Source organism: Crotalus tigris, unplaced genomic scaffold, assembly GCF_016545835.1.
Source record: "Crotalus tigris isolate CLP2741 ecotype Arizona unplaced genomic scaffold, ASM1654583v1 scf7180000018750.1061991, whole genome shotgun sequence".
Classification (NCBI taxonomy): domain Eukaryota; kingdom Metazoa; phylum Chordata; class Lepidosauria; order Squamata; family Viperidae; genus Crotalus; species Crotalus tigris.
The window spans coordinates 835,661-851,765 of record NW_024097182.1 but is presented as its reverse complement, the minus strand read 5'-3'; the positions used below and the strand labels follow the sequence as shown (position 1 = coordinate 851,765).

General features: G+C 39.5%; 1 protein-coding gene across 2 annotated transcripts in view; it reads left to right on the top strand.

The window, feature by feature from the left end:
• LOC120313634 (protein eyes shut homolog) overlaps positions 1–16,105 on the top strand; it is a 445,596-nt gene that overhangs the window by 78,337 nt on the left and 351,154 nt on the right. For both annotated transcript variants that reach the window (XM_039355730.1, XM_039355729.1), the window contains exon 2: positions 8,933–9,821. In XM_039355730.1, coding sequence (XP_039211664.1) covers positions 8,939–9,821 — 883 coding nt within the window. In that variant the 5' untranslated portion in view covers positions 8,933–8,938. The remainder of the gene's footprint in view (positions 1–8,932; positions 9,822–16,105) is intronic.

Here is a 16,105-nt window from a genome sequence, read left to right as displayed (position 1 = left end):
GAAGATACAACTGTATTGAAAATATGAAAGCATTCATGATCTGTTTGCATGGGAAATCTTTGCATAAATAAAGACTTCTTTATGCATAATTGTGTAGAGTCAATCAAAAATAAAAGGTAAACATAAGAAACATGAAAAGTTGGAGGTGTGTGTAAGGGAGTTTTGCATTGTTGCCTATCGCAACAATTCATACCACAACCTTTGCAATATACAAGGGTTAATTTGGAGGAGAGGAACAGACAGACTGGTATGAAAAACTATGGATATAGGAATAGCTACATGATTAATAGAGTTTGCATTTTCATTACTTTGTTAAAATCAGTCAAAAAGTATCATAAAATCCAAATTATTTAATATCGACTGGAAGTCTTTCAGGACATCATTCTTACTGCATTGAAAGGTCATTACTCTTTAAACTTCCTTACCCAGATTTTTCTTAGTTTTGATATAAAGCTATTTATTTTATTTAATATCTGTTTTTTTCCCTTAGAAGAGACTAGAGCAGATTACAAGAAAAGGGATAAGCTGTATTTCATACAATGACAATAAAAGCTGCAATATCTAAAAAGTAATAATTGCAAGCATTAGAAATAAAGTTGAGTTCCTTTTTTTAAAAAAAGCAGAAAAGCAAAGTAGATTAGCAAACTTAAAAGTAAGCCAGTTAAGTCATTTATTTTCTGAAATTTTAGCTAAACATCTTTTGAATGAGAGCTCCATAATTGAGGCACTATTCCTGAGAAGACATCATTCCTGGCCATCACATTTTCAGCCATCCCTATTGGAGGAATCTCAGCTGATCCCAGGGCATCCCCAGCTGATCTCAATTCATAAGCTGGATAGTATTGGGGAAGACAGCCTTAGAAGGCCAAGAGAATTGGGCTCCTGCAAATCTCAGGCAGAGTCTGCTCCATAATATATTGTGACAGAGAAGGCATTTCTTTCTTTTACATATGTATTATATGGGTGTTATTTGTTTGTATGTGTATATATTGCTCTGCTGTATATGGCTTTACATATTTTACACATTGTGTTTTGTATGTTGTATATGCACACACACAAACACACACACACATATGTACAGTACGTATGCCAGCGAAACATAAACACTAACCTCACAATTGATACAAAAACTATGAGTGGCGCAAAGAGCCATGGAAATATATGTGCTCAGCATCACAAGGCAAGATAGAAAGACCTGCACGTGGATTAGAGAACAAATGAAAGAATTGAAATGGAAATGTGCTGGTCACATAGCCAGAAGACGTGGCTATCATAGAATGGATCCCACTTGATAAAAAGCATCCACAAAAGAGATCAGTTAGCCAGTTGGCAAAAGAAAGCTCAGGACCATATTGGTTGGAAACACGAGGAAGAGGCCTTCATCCTGCAGTGGATAAACATATACATACACATAGAAGCACCAACCTTATAGAGCAAAGCAGGGCATTCTACAGCCTGGAGCCACATCCAGTCCTTTGGCGGTACTTGTCTGGTTTGCGGCAGTGGAAACAGCAGCAGTGTGGACTGTATTGGCAGCATGGCAGCCTTGTTGGTTTGACCTCCACAACAGTTTCGTATGTAGATCCTTGGGAAAGTTCATTGCCCACCTAATCTTTCTTTCTTTCTTTCTTTTTTCTTTCTTTCTTTCTTTCTTTCTTTCTTTCTTTCTTTCTTTCTTTCTTTCTTTCTTTCTCTCTCTCTCTCTCTCTCTCTCTCTCTCTCTCTCTCTCTCTATCTATCTATCTATCTATCTACCTTCCTATCTGCCATCCAACATGTGCATTTATTCCTATGTGTGTGTTTGTGTGTATACATGTCTGTGTGCATGCACGCACGCACACACACACACACACACACACATACACACACACCTTCCTATATAGTTATTAGGCCCCATATGGTGCCTCTGTGCACCATTTTCTTCTCTTTTTCACTTTAAAAATTTATTGCACTTTTTATTATTTAGCATTTTAAAACCTGGGCCTTGGGCTCTGTCAGAAACCTGCTGTCATATAATGGTTGAGTTGCTGGTGCTCAATATACATGCTGGGCAAAGTTCAGCATTAAAGCTGTCTCACAAAATATGAGATGTATTATGATATTGTGGGGAAAGATTTACTGAGTGTACAAACTCATGATTTTTGTTTTTAAATAGTAAGTAAAGAAAAAGAAGAGAAATTTAAGGGATGTTCTCAAATATGTATCTCCAGAGACAGTTTTTTTTTAAAAAATCAGGTGATCTGTGTCAAAGCCAGCCACCTCATATTGACAGTAACAGGGGATGTTTACCATGATTATTTTACATCTTGCATTCTATACTGTCAGTGAAATCTGAATCCTCTGCAGTCTACTTCATAGTAATCTGGGATTTTTAGAGATATTTTGTCAGTAGAGAAAGACATTTGAAAAAAAAAATCAGTCAAATTTGAAAGATCTACTCAAATGCAGGCCAGGGAGGAAAGCTAGAATATGAATATTCAGCAGGGAATAAAGTTGAGAGATTTTTTTAAAAAGTATTTGCTTTCATCATGTATTCTAGCTGCACTACACTCTTACAAATGTATGCCTCCTTGCACAACTCGGTTCTTATGTTAATTATTACTTTCCAACACATATCGCATATTCCAAAACTCTTGGTCCTTAAGCACAGCCTAGTTTGCTTTGGTCAAAACAAGAGTGGTTTTCTTTCAAAGGAAATTACTTTGCCAAATGAAAGGAGTTGCTGAATCTAGGTAGCAAGTAGGGCTGTACTCCAACATGGTAAGACTTGGAGCAGAGTAATTTTTAGCTTCATTGAGGCAGAAAAAAAACCCTCTAATTTCTGTTGTACATTGCTCAAAATTGTTCAGGAAATGTGGCCGCTTGATTAAAAAAAGAATGAATAAAAGGTTGAAATTTACTCTCTTAAAAGTTTCTGGAATGAGAGTAAGGGGGACTATTATATTCAATGCTTGATCATTGTCCTTCAAGCAAGAGTAAGCATTGGACTCAAGCTGCCATCTACCAACCCAGCTTTTTGGTGGTAGAATGGATGGAAATTAATTTTTTTACAGTTAATAATTGACTCTCTACTTTTCACAGAAGTAGATAACTTAATAATAATCTTTATTGTAACAGTGAAAATGCTTCTGATGTTGAGGATGTTGACGCTGATGATTGTGGCTCTCTTTTAACTATGGGTCTGACTTTTGGACTGTTATTTTCAATCATTATATCTCCCTTTCTATGACAAAATGTTCCACTTTGCATTTGCTCAACTTCATATTGTACACCAATTATGCCCGGAGAGAGAAGGTCACTCCTCAGTCACTCCTGGCATGTTCCTGCATAGAGGGGACAATAAAGCACAACGTGTTCCATCAATTCAATTATCCCACTGTCACATGGGCACCATCTTTGTTCAAAAGCAATTTATTTTTGTATCTTCCTTCAGTAATGGATATTGGAAAGGTATTGAATCTGGCTAAAGAAAGGGTCCTTCTGAATTTTGGAAATCTTTATTATTATTTGAATCATCTTCTTTCTTCTTAATTTATTCACAGCTTTTGAATATTTGGTTGAGAATAGATTATAAGAACTCATGATCTCCTGGTTTCTAGCTTGGTGCTTCAAGCCCTAGATCAGGGGTAGTCAACCTTGGCTCTTTTATGACTCGTGGACTTCAACTCCCAGAATTCCTGAGCCAGCACAGCTGGCTCAGGAATTCTGGGAGTTGAAGTCCACGAGCCAAAAAAGAGCCAAGGTTAACTACCCCTGCCCTAGATCATATTGGCTTTCCGTAGTGAGATCTTCAGATTGATCTTCATACTGAGCTCTGGAAGAAAGGGTTTATAACTAGTGAGGAAACAAACAAACAAACAAGTATGATGTGTGGCAATGCCTTGAAATTTTGTGTGACTTAATTTTGCTTGATGTATTCAAAACAGTATACAATTTCTTGAGAAAAAAAATATTTCAAATGCTACCCAGCTCAATTTGACCAATGGACAAAAAATTATTTAAGTTCAGGTGTTTTACCTGAAAATCGAATATTGTGCTTAAAACTAGATTTCACAAATGAAAAAGTATACTGGTGGAGGAATATAAAATATTATTAATTCAAAAAGAAGTAATTGTGACTATCTTAAGATCATGTTTAAACTCCATAGAGGATTCAGGATATTGCTTTGTAAAATGCAAGCAACTGATAAAAGTCATTAAGCAAACCACTTCATAAAAAAAATAGTTCAAACACAATATAGCAGACAATTAGTATCCATATGTAAAAGCACTTTAAAGGAGTATTTAAGAATGATGTATATAGCATTTTAGGTTTTTGCAAAAACCTACCATAAGAATATTTATAGAAGAAAACTGAAATCCAGTTGTTGTCAATGTAGACTTTTTCCTTTTGAACCACTAATAGAGTAGATTTTACAGATCAAGTAGCTAGGAAGAAAGAGATAAGGTTTTCCATCTACAATACCTCTGATCAAGATCACACTTTAGTATAACCTCATTAAAAAATAGAAAAGGGAACACAATTGATCTAATCTAGAGTGTTGTTCAATCCCTCCCATTCTGTTCTGCAGGTGGACTTAGATCTTAAATTCTCTATTTAAGAATCATCTAATGCTGCTTCTGATTAGTTCTAGAAAACCTTATAAGATGACACAAAATCTAGAAGATATTCTCCATATAGACATAGAGAAATGTGTTTGCTTTTGCATCTTGAAGCACAGTCTACAAATTAATCTCCATGTTTTTCTTTATAACAATGAATTTGCTGCTGAGAATCAAATGGATCCCTTGCTTCCATGCAAAGATATATGCCTCCTCCCTTGGTTTTTACATTTAATATTTGAATTTAAATCTATGTTTAATGTTTGTCTATATTTTTTAAAAAAAATATTTGGCGTGACTTTACATCGAACCAGGCTCCAGTTCAGTCAATAATGCAAGCAGCTCTTTGGAAGGGATCAAGGTAAATGCTTCGGCTGAAAGGTTAAAAAACCCAGATATGGACATCAGACACAATTGTGTACAAAATCTCTTTTCTGTATCCAACAACAGCCAGAATCAGTCTTCAGCATCTTCAAGGAGAGCTGAAAAAAAAAAAAACTCTTAAAACCAAAGAGAGCTGTTGTCAGTCAGAGTTGAAAATAGGATGAGAAGGATCCGTAGTCTGACTTAGGATAAACTGCTTCTGATGTTCCTGCAGAGATTCAGTTGCCAGATCCAAATATCAAACCTACCTGACCTTTCATCTGCCCTGAATAAGCCACAACACTTCAATTTACATTTTGTTCAGCCTAAGCAGACCTTAGGGTTTCTAGGAAGCCTTTGGCTTGTGATCAACTGGCCTTTTCCCTGGATAAAATTGGTGAAATATTCAGTGAAAGAAAGTTATTTGCTATTGTTCCATTATTTACACTTCCCATCTTGATAGATTAAAAAAAAAAAATGAGGGCACCTGACATTTAAGGCTCTAAATCAGTGGTTCTCAACCTTCCTAATGCCGTGACCCTTTAATACAGTTCCTCATGTTGTGGTGACCCCCAACTCCCCATCCAGCTGGCCGGGGAGGGGGGGCAGGAAGTCCGCTCTGCTGGCTCCACCCACTCTGGTTGGAGAAGCGCCATTTCTCTCCCTCTTTCTCTCTCTCCTTTCTCTCTTTCCTCTCTTTCTTTCCTCTCTTTCTCTTTCCTCTCTCTTTTCTCTCTCTTTCCTCTTTCTCTTTCTTTCTCTTTCCTCCCTCTTTCTCTTTCTCTCTTTCCTCTCTCTTTTCCTGTTTCTCTTTCCTCTCTCTTTCTCTTTCCTCTCTCTCTTTCCTCTCTCTTTCCTCTTCCTCTTTCTTTCTCTCTCTTCTCTTTTTCTCTTTTTCCTCTCTCTTCTCTCTTTTCCTCTTTCCCCTTTTTCTCTTTCCTCTCCCCATTTCTCTTTCCTCTCTTTTTCTCTCTTTCCTCTCTTTCTCTTTCCTCTCTCTCTCTTTCTCTGTTTCCTCCCTTTCTCTTTCTCTCTTTCCTCTCTCTCTCTCTCTCTTTCCTCTCTCTTTCTCTCTCTCTCTTACGGCAGCATCATCGGGGGTCCCCGCCACCCCTGGCTTGGTCTCTGCCGCATCCTCAGCTGAAAGGGCAGGGAGGGGGAGCAGGACCGGAGGCAGCAGCAGGGGTGGAGGCAGCCACTGCTGCATCGTCAGGGGTCCCCACCATCCCTAACCCAGCCGCCGTCCCCACCAGGACTCTGCAACGCCTGGCCTCATCCTCCATCCATTGATGGAGCTGCGGTGGGGGCTGGTGCTGCGTGGCCTGCCAGCTGCTCCACCAGCCCAGCTGCTCCCCCCAGGCAACCCTTTTGCCCCGGCGCCCACCCGAGCCACCTTGGGGGCAGCAGGAGGAAGGAGAGGAGAAGGGCAAGAAAACCGCTGCCGCCACCCCAGCTGGGACTCCGCGCTGCCCGGCCTTGCCTTCCACCCATCCAGTGGAGCCGTAGTGGGGGCTGGTGCCCCGTGGCCCCTGCCAGCCCCTCTGCCAGCCCCGCTGCTTCCCCCCAGGCACCCCTTTTGCCCGGCACCCACCTGAGCTGCCTTGGGGGCAGTAAGAGGAAGAAGGGGAGGAGGAAGAGGATGGCAAGGAAGCCACTGCCAGTGCCGGGCCCCAGGAGGTAGCTCTCTTCTCCTACCTTTGCTGCATCTCCTTCCTTCCTGGCAGCCTGAACTCCAGCGTGCCTTCCTGGCCAGCAGGTCCAATGGTCGAGCTGGCTGGGGATCACAGGCGCTGGTCACCCTTGGGCCACGACTTGTGGGAGGGCTGGCCACTCAGCAGAGCCTCCAGTGGGCCGTTCCCAGCAGGGATCCTTGGGCTTCCCCGGGCGGCTCCAAGGCCACAAGGCCCTGGCCGTGCTTCTCCCAGGGGGTGGAGCACCAAGGCACAGGGCAAATCAGGAGCCCTGCAGAGGTAGGTCCGCCTGAGAGAGAGAGGGAGAAGGGAAGTGAAAGTGCCTCTCTTTCTCTCTCTCTCTGAAAATGGTGGAGGAGGCCATGCGGAGACGGATGGGGAGCGGTGTCTTGGTTCCTAAGACCATCGGAAATATGTGTTTTCCAATGGTCTTAGGCGACCCCTGTGAAAGGGTCATTCAACCCCCCAAAGGGTCGTGACCCACAGGTTGAGAACTGCTGCTCTAAATGCAAATTTACACTGAAAAATCTGTCCTTTGTATTCTTCAATATATCTGATAAGTGAGAAAATACTGCATGCATGTGGATTCTTTTTCTTGGGTATTAGCAAGGTGAAATATCTGATTCTAAAACCATAGCCTTTGTATTTCTCTCTGAAGGAGATGGGCGGTTCATAAATGTGAAAAATAAATAAATAGAAACAAATTTGCATTGGGAACCACCAACACGGACTTGGAATTCTTAGAAATTCAGTTTATAAACACAAGAAATCAAAACAGCAGAAGACAAATATAATGTGCGTTATTAAGTTTTATTTAATAATATGTGTTTCTAAATGGAGTAATGAAATCAGCAAAACGTGATAATATTTCGACCACAGAGGGAAATATATTATCATAGAAATTACTCAGAAGAAGTTACTACAGAGTCTGCACAGCAGCAGACCCAGCAGCTGGTTAGAAGAATCATCCAGAGAAATTTCTTGGATCCCACACTGGCATCCCAGGATAGTGTGTGATAAGCAATTAATGTAAATTGGTTCTTTTTGCCTGAGTTTTCCAGTTGCATTGAGAATTTCAGTGTATTTTTAATGCCCATATTATTCTAATTCCATGAATATAAGGTTTTTATTCTGAGTATGTTCAAAATAAATAGTGACTTAAATATCCTGCACCAAATTGGCAGGCATGAGTGTGTGAGTCTCATGAGCTAAGAAACAAGCAATTAATAATTTGCTCATTCTTCTAATTATAAATATGATATCTCCCTATAAATTCCCTGCATCAAGGGATGCAGTCCATGATGAGTTTAGGAAGAACAGTTGTAAGTTATAAGAGGCCATCAGTCTCAACTAGCAGTATGCCTTCAATCCCATTGTGATCAAGAGGTTCATTTTGATTCATTATGACTGTATGGCTGGAAAGTAAAGCAGAAGTGAACAAAAATACCAGGTATATTGCAAAATCCATTGTTTATGAATTCTGGAATAATTGGAATTGATTCGTACTCCCCAAATCAATGTGTAGATTTTCTATTAAGTTTTCTTGTGCAATAGTTCAACTTCATAAATATTCTAGCACTAAACCAACTAAAACCAAAATCTAATACATATAATGTTGTGTACTTCAAAAAGCGATGTTAGCTTTAAAAATTCATCCTTGGAGAGAAAGTCTCCAGAAATCAATATTTTAAGGAATTTCAAACTACATATTTACTGTACTTAACATATTACAATATAAACTGTGTTTTTCTTGATTCAGTGCTGAAATGGAATGCAATGCGTTCAGCAATCAATACAGTTGAAGCAGACTGATCCAGCAACCCCTTGAAAATGCTACTATAGTCTCTAATATTATTTTTTTTTCCCTGTGGTGCTTTGATCTAAGTTTACGAATTTCTTAAATCAGAAGCTGGAATCCTGATATCTTGCAAATATTTTAAATTACAAGTCTGGAAACCATTTTTTACATTAATGCAACAAATTTTGCATGAGATTCCTTTATAATCTTAACAGGAACATGCTTCCACTGTTGCTTTCTGAATACAGTATTCTCAAGTTAGCATATGAGTTATAATCTCTATTCCATGTTGGGTCATTTCAAAACTGGGGATAAAAGCCATCTAACTCATTATGCCTTTTTTTAAAAAATATTTTCAGCCCCAACATACAAACTGCATGCAGAGTCACTTCAACAGTGAGATGGATGCCCTATAAATTCAATAAATAAACAAAAAATAAACAAATATTCAAGTCTCTCATTTATGTATTTTTCACAGGCAGACATGGTGCTACCGATGCAAAAAAAAGAGCAACAACTACAACAAGTTCTCATTGGAAGGAATCCATTCTGTCCTCAAGAACCAGGCTATCAGAGCAGGCTGTGTGATTTAAAAACAATGAAACTAAAGCCACTTCTTGTCACAATAGCTTGTTGTCTCCTTCAAAGTTCCATGGTAGGTGGGCAGACCCTTTGTAACAGATCCTTGGTGTCTGAATGGAAAGCCCAGCCAACAGTCCATACAGTGAAATGGTCACTGAGCCAAAACATCTGCTCCAGCTTCTTCACAGAATGTTGGAATATTGATTCGTACCCTGATAGTAGTACTGCAGACAATGTCCCTCTGAGATTAACCCAGATTTGTCCTCTGCAACTTCAGTTGGGGGACCTGCTCTTTGTTTCATCGGAGCCATCTTTTCAGTCTCATGGCATGAACTTGGCAAATGTTTCCTGGGAAGAATTTATTCAATGCCCTCAACCAAGAGATGGCCATCGGCACCAGCTTTTATTTGACCATGGATTAAGTAGGATGCATCAAATTGTTCCCAAGTGGCTCGGCATTGGAACACATTACTTTGCAGAGGTCCCAATACGAGGACCACTTTTATGTCATTTCGGACTTCGATTGAATGTGACCGTGAAGCCACATGCTTGTCAGAAGTTTTCAAACTCAACATTTTGTTCTGATCATGGCAAATGTTTAAGTCATATCTGGGATGAAGCCTATCATTGCCACTGCAACTATCCCTATTCTGGACAGTTCTGTCAAGAAATTGATAAGTGTTCCAGTAAACCTTGCTACAACCATGGCATCTGCATTAGAAGAAAGAGTCAAAGAAAAGATGTTGAAGATTCTCATGAATGCATCTGTCCCCCTTCATTTACAGGTAAGATCACATGGATTTCTGAAACTTTAGTGCAGACATGTTAAACTCGCAATGTCACATGATGTCGTGCAATGTATCGGAGCTTTTTTGCCATTGCCAGCAATGGGATGGGTGCAGCTCCGGAACGATGAAACAGGCCCGTGGGCCAGCAGTTTGACATCCCTGCTTTAGTGCTTCTTCTGGCCATGTGTTCTGAGCTTATCTTACTGTTGTGTGGAAGCAAAATGTGTTGTTACTGTTCTGTTTTTTTTGTACAAATCTCACTATTGCCTTGTTTGCTCTCTATGATTCCCAGCCTGTGAATGCCCTTGCAGTGTCTAGCATATGTCGGTTACATCATTTGACTTTGTGTAGATCTTAAAGAAGCAAGCAAACAAAAGACTGGACCAGAATCATGGCATGTGAGAACAGGAATTCAGCCCCTTAATCTAAAACATGTGTAGCAGGGCTGGCTGAAAGGCTTTGCAGGAGCCTGCTCAGGGAAAGGGAAGCTCGGACAGCTGCTGCCAGTTTGGGGTATGGTGGGCATGGATCGGGTAGAAGGAAAGAAAAAGGAGGAAAGAAAGGGGGTGTGGGTGTTGCTGTTGCTGTTGTCAGAGAGAGACCAGGTGAAGTCAAAGAAGGATTTGAGGTTTTAGCTGATCTCTTTCTGTGAAGGAGAGGGAAGGAGTGAGTGAGAGAGAGTGAGAAGGTGGAGTTTTATTGCTTTCTTTTGCAGGGGGGGGGAATCCTGAAAGGAGGCAAGGGAGAGAGTGAGGAGAGAGAAAGTTGCTGGTGTTGCTAGATTTTAATAATAAAGGAAAAGGGGAAGGGGTTTTGACACTGACGAGACCTGAGACTGCGAGCGATGACAGAAGAGAAGGAGAGGCTGGTCATTACTGCTTTGGAGACTAGCAGCCATCCAAACTTTGATTATTGTTACTTATGCAAATTATAGACATTGTGGGTGTTGTATCCTGAGCCTGCAAAAGCAGGCTCGGGATGTTGTATTAGTCCCGGACATTCCAAAAGCTGCCCGGGACCAGACTGAGCGGCGCCGGCCTTGTGCGCATGCGCAAGGCGCAAAAACGCTCTTACTTTGTTTGCTGTTATCCGGGTCTCTGGACACATAAAGGGGCCTGCGTGCCTTTTGCCGTCCGTTCGGGTGTTGTTGGAAGAAGAATAAAGAGCTGTTAAACTTTGCCATGTGTATTCATCATTTGCACGTGAATGAAGTACTTAACAGTGGGGAGTTGCCCTTGCAGGGAAAGCTGTTACTGCAGAACACTGACTACCTTCTTTCGTGTTCCTATCGCTGCCTGGAGCCGGGGTTTTCCCCACCCCACTTGTTTCCAAACGACCACTGTGAAATAATTGACTGTTGCTGCTATGACTGCCTGGGGCTGTTAAACACCATCACGCATTGACTATGGGGGATAGGGGCTGGTCATCTTTGTTCCTGAAAGCCCCCTTTGACGACGAGAGTCTGCACCTCCTTACTTCGCATGAGCTTCTGATAGAAAAGACACATACTAACTCCTTGAAAGTGCAGCTGAAGAGCGCGATGGAGGGGAGTGGGGCTGGGAGGGCCTGGGCTTTGGCGGCCTCTGAGGGGGTAATGCTACACATGCTTGTGGAGAATGGACATCTCCTGCCATTACTACTGTCAACAATGATCATGAATGAAAAAACAGAAAGGCTGTTTTGATTTTGATCACAGTACAGAAAGAGTTTAAAGCCCTCCCCTCATTCTAGTGCACAGCTCTGCCTTTTCTCATTCCAGCTGCTTGTTAAATGGAAATCAGTTAGATGAGAAACAACTTGGTCCCTAACTAGTCTTATTGGAAGAATAATAAGAAGAACCTCTTGAAAAATGCCACACTAGTTTTTAGGAAGAGACTGGACAGGCATTTTTCTGAAATGGTATAGGGTTTCCTGCCTGAGCAGGGGATTGGATTAGATGACCTCCAAGGTCCCTTCCAACTTTATTATTATTTAGTATTTAGATTGTCTTTAAGAATGAACTGACCATATCTAGTAGACAGCATGAATCCCTTCAGCATCCACTTTAAATGCCCAGGGAATAAAAACTGCCTTGATCCAGTTTTATTACAAAGGTCAAAAAAGCTTCAAAGATGTAAAGAATCAAGCACAGCGTGAGCTTTTGAACAATAGCATTACCTTGTATAGGTAAAGCCCAAACAAACAAGGTGAAAGAATCTGTTTTGATTAAAATGTTAGGATAGGAGATGTGGTTCTAGCTACAGGTGTGAGCGAGAAAATAATGGCTCTCATAGTATTATTTTTTAAAAAATGGAGAAAAATGCTCAAGTGTGAATAACTGTACAGCAACAATTCAGCTGAAAGTGTAATTATATGGTATTTAGTCCCATATGCTGGAAAAGCTCAGGCAATTTGTGATTGGTAATTTCCAGTAAGCAGCATGTTTAAGCAGAATTCATCCTGAAACTGTCTTTCCAGGCAGCTGTTAAATCATGTTGAAAAGCAAATATTAGAATATGTCTTTTTGTTCAAATATTGGAACGTTGATTTTCCCCTGAAATTTGACCATATGCAGCTCATCTTATGTATATGAGTTCAGTGAGACTGCCTTGGGGAGGAATTGCGACTAGGATTATATCTTCATTTGAGCTAAACATTTAGATATAAATATCTGAGAACCATCTCTGGTGCCATCCGCAAGACATTTAAATCAGCCAATTACAGGTCTTTGGAGTTTCACAAATTAAGTATTGTATCAAAATCTATTTCTTCTTTTGCCCAGCACTTGGCAATTGGAAGTTCCTTTCACTTGTGTGGTTAATAGTGAAATCCACCTTCCTTCCTTCCTTCCTTCCTTCCTTCCTTCCTTCCTTCCTTCCTTCCTTCCTTCCTTCCTTCCTTCCTTCCTTCTTTCTTCCCTCCCTCCCTCCCTGTTTAGGGTCTTTTTGCTTTGTGTGTTTCCATTCTTGGGACAATAGCATGGTTCTTCTTCCCACAATGCTGTACTATCTATATCTCCTACATATATGTTTAGTGATCATACCTGCCCCTTTTGGAACTGGAGTGTTAGCATCATATACAATCCATTGCTTCATTCTAATAATATTAAAAGAGTAATTTAAACCCAACCAAGGAAACAACAGCAATAGTATTGCTTTGGATTAATACGCAAGCAAAACATTTATTGTACATTTTATGCATGCTAATATTAATTCTTGCATTTTCATCTTCACGCTTTGGTAAAGCTCCGTTCATTTGGAAAGATTTTTGCTTCTTATTTTATAAGGAATGAACTGCTCAGAAATAATTGGGCAGTGTCAACGATGTAGTTGTGGCAATGGTAGCTGCAGCAATGTTTCTCCAAATATTTTTAGATGCCAGTGTGATAAAGCTGCTGCAGGTAAGAAATGCATCTATTGTACACAATGATATACCAACTGGGAAATGCATATATTATGCTCCTTTTGAAACACAATTATGTCTTTTCCCTGGGGTGACGTTAGCCAGTAAGTTATGAGTCAAGAACATATATTTTATAAGTTCCATAGAGGCTTCTTTATAGTTTACTCTTCCATGTGGTCTTCCAGAATGTAAATTAAATCAGTTCAAATACATGTTGACTTCAGTTATTTATCAGCCAATAAATTAATTTAATTCCAATGAGTTGTCATTCTAAGGTGACTAATTTTGCATCCTGTCCATTGTTTTATATCTACATATAAAATGTTTTACTCCCTATGCCATAATATAAATCAGGGGTTCACAACTCAACATGCATGTCTCCTTTAGTGTCAACCAATAGAAGAGAATATTTGTAGCTCAGGATTGAATTGTGGGGTCCTTGGTGCTCTCTGAGCTTGGTGATTTTATTGCAGACATTTCATTAGCATCATCGGTGCTAGGAAGGGAGTGGACTTTGCTTTCTTTTTATACACTAGTGATTTGCCCTGTCACAGTGTTGGTGGGAGTATATATAAAAAGAGAGCAAGCCCACCTCCTTCTATAACTGATGAGGTTACCTAGTTGGGTAATGAAATGTTTGCAACAAAACAACTAAGTTCTAAGGACCACCCCCCTTTAATGTCTTCCCAGGTTTATATCCAAAGAGAAAAGACCTTTTTGAGAATGGATATGCAATAGAGGGAAATCTGTTCTCAGTATTCCTGTTGTAAAATGTATGAAATGAGAATCTATCAGCGGTCCTCAGTTACTGCAGGTAATGCTTAATTTAATGACACTGCTTTCAGTTAAGAGGATTGAAGGCACTGAAGTCGCCAAGCAATTGCTTTCTTTTCTAATTGGAAAAGACACCATTATCAGTGAGCCACAAAGAAGAATAAGATGTGGTTTTTTGTTGAATGAAGGGTATCTTGAGGGAGCTTAGCTCTTCAAGAATGTTGATATGCATTGCAAAATAGCCATGTTGTATTTGGATAAGATTTTTAGATTGAAATGCATACTTTGTGAGAAAGTTGGATCTAAACAAACATCTAAAGTGTGTTTTAAAAATTCTTAAGATGGATTTTTTTAAAAAAAAATTATGTTAAAATGAAGCTGGACTAAATGCAAGTTGGATTATTTTGTGGAGGAAACCATATACTTTGCCCTCATAAAAAGCATTTATGCAATGTTTTTTGTGTTCATTTCTGATGAAAGTGAGCAAAGACATTAAATTGAATTGATATTTGGTTCTTTCACTCTAAGGAAAATTGATCCACTGTTTATTTGCCACAATCTTCTCTAGCAACCTTTCTCAACCTTTTTCCTCTGGAGGATCCCTCAAAATAATTTTCACTTCTCAGGGAATCCCTGCATAAAAACTATTTTAAAAATGAAAAACATCACCATACAATTCATGTTTCACAACATTGGCAACTGCAAAAAACAAAACAAAACAAAGCAGATTGGCAACTGCTTTGTGGCATATAAAATATCTCACTATTGTAAATGCCAACATTGTGTAGTAAGCAAAGTTGAGAAAACAATGTTTGCTTTTTTAAAAAAAAATATGACCTCTGCAGAGCTCCTAGTGATCTTTTGTGTAACCATAATTGAGAAAGGTTTTTAATAAGCAATTTACAGACTTTTCAATCTAGTACTTTACTCAACTAATTGAACTTTATCTTTAATAGTTTGTGAATTTGATTTTGGTTCCACCGGTGACTGTTTATATTTATTGTGAGAAAAGTCCTCTTCTAGGAATAAGAAATGTCAGGTAAAACTCAAAAAAAAAAAGAAAGGAGGAAGAGGGAGGAAGAGGAAGGAAGAAGAAGAAGGAAGAAGAAGGAGAAGAAGAAGAAGAAGAAGAAGAAGAAGAAGAAGAAGAAGAAGAAGAAGAAGAAGAAGAAGAAGAAGAAGAAGAAGAAGAAGAAGAAGAAGAAGAAGAAGAACTACTAGTTGCTGGACCAATAAGTAATTTGTCAATGGAATTCACAATATTATTGAACAATTTAATTGTAAGTAGAAAGGAGGATTCATAGCTAATTCATATGTGAGAACCTAGCTTCCTGAACCACATTACATTAAGATTGCATCAGTTTCATCTATGATAGTCCCGTTTGTAATGATATGTGGGAATAACTTTGAGAGACAGGGGGGAAAAGCCAGAGACAGAGCCATGGTGAGGTATGAGGCATCTTAGTACATAGCAGGAATGTGGGCTTGGCAAATGTATCAGAACAGACCCTCCTTAGGCTGTAAAGGCTACAGAAGAAAAATGTACTTTCAGACTTGAAAGATTCTGTTAATGTAACCTTACAGTAAAGTAGAATTAGCTCATCTGGGCTTGCTTCCTGACTGGTCTATCTTGCATAGCCAACCCTACATCTGTATGTCATACATATTAGGATTGTCATGAAAGGATTGTAGTGTTTCACCTATCATTAACATTTCTAATTTAAATTTATATGATCTTCCACTGAATCACGCCATTTCCCTGAAACTGGCTGAACAAGCCCCTGCAGTTTTCTTGGCATGCTTTTTGAGAAGTGGTTTGCAATTGCTTGCTTTCTATGGCTAAGAGAGAGTTACTGGCCCAAGGCTATCCAGCTGAATTTGTGCTTAAGGTAGGACAAGAACTCACGGTTCCCTGGTTTCTAGCCTAGGTGCCTTAACCACTAGACCAAGCTGGCTACATATCATTTAAAAGATTTGCTTATTGTCTGAAAGCAATAGGACTATTGCTGGTCTATAGAACCTCTAAATAAAAAACACAACACAAATGAATTGAATAATTGAATTCAAATGGTAATTTAATTAAATCTGGGTTTAAATTAATGCTAAAGGCAATGCATGACATTAAT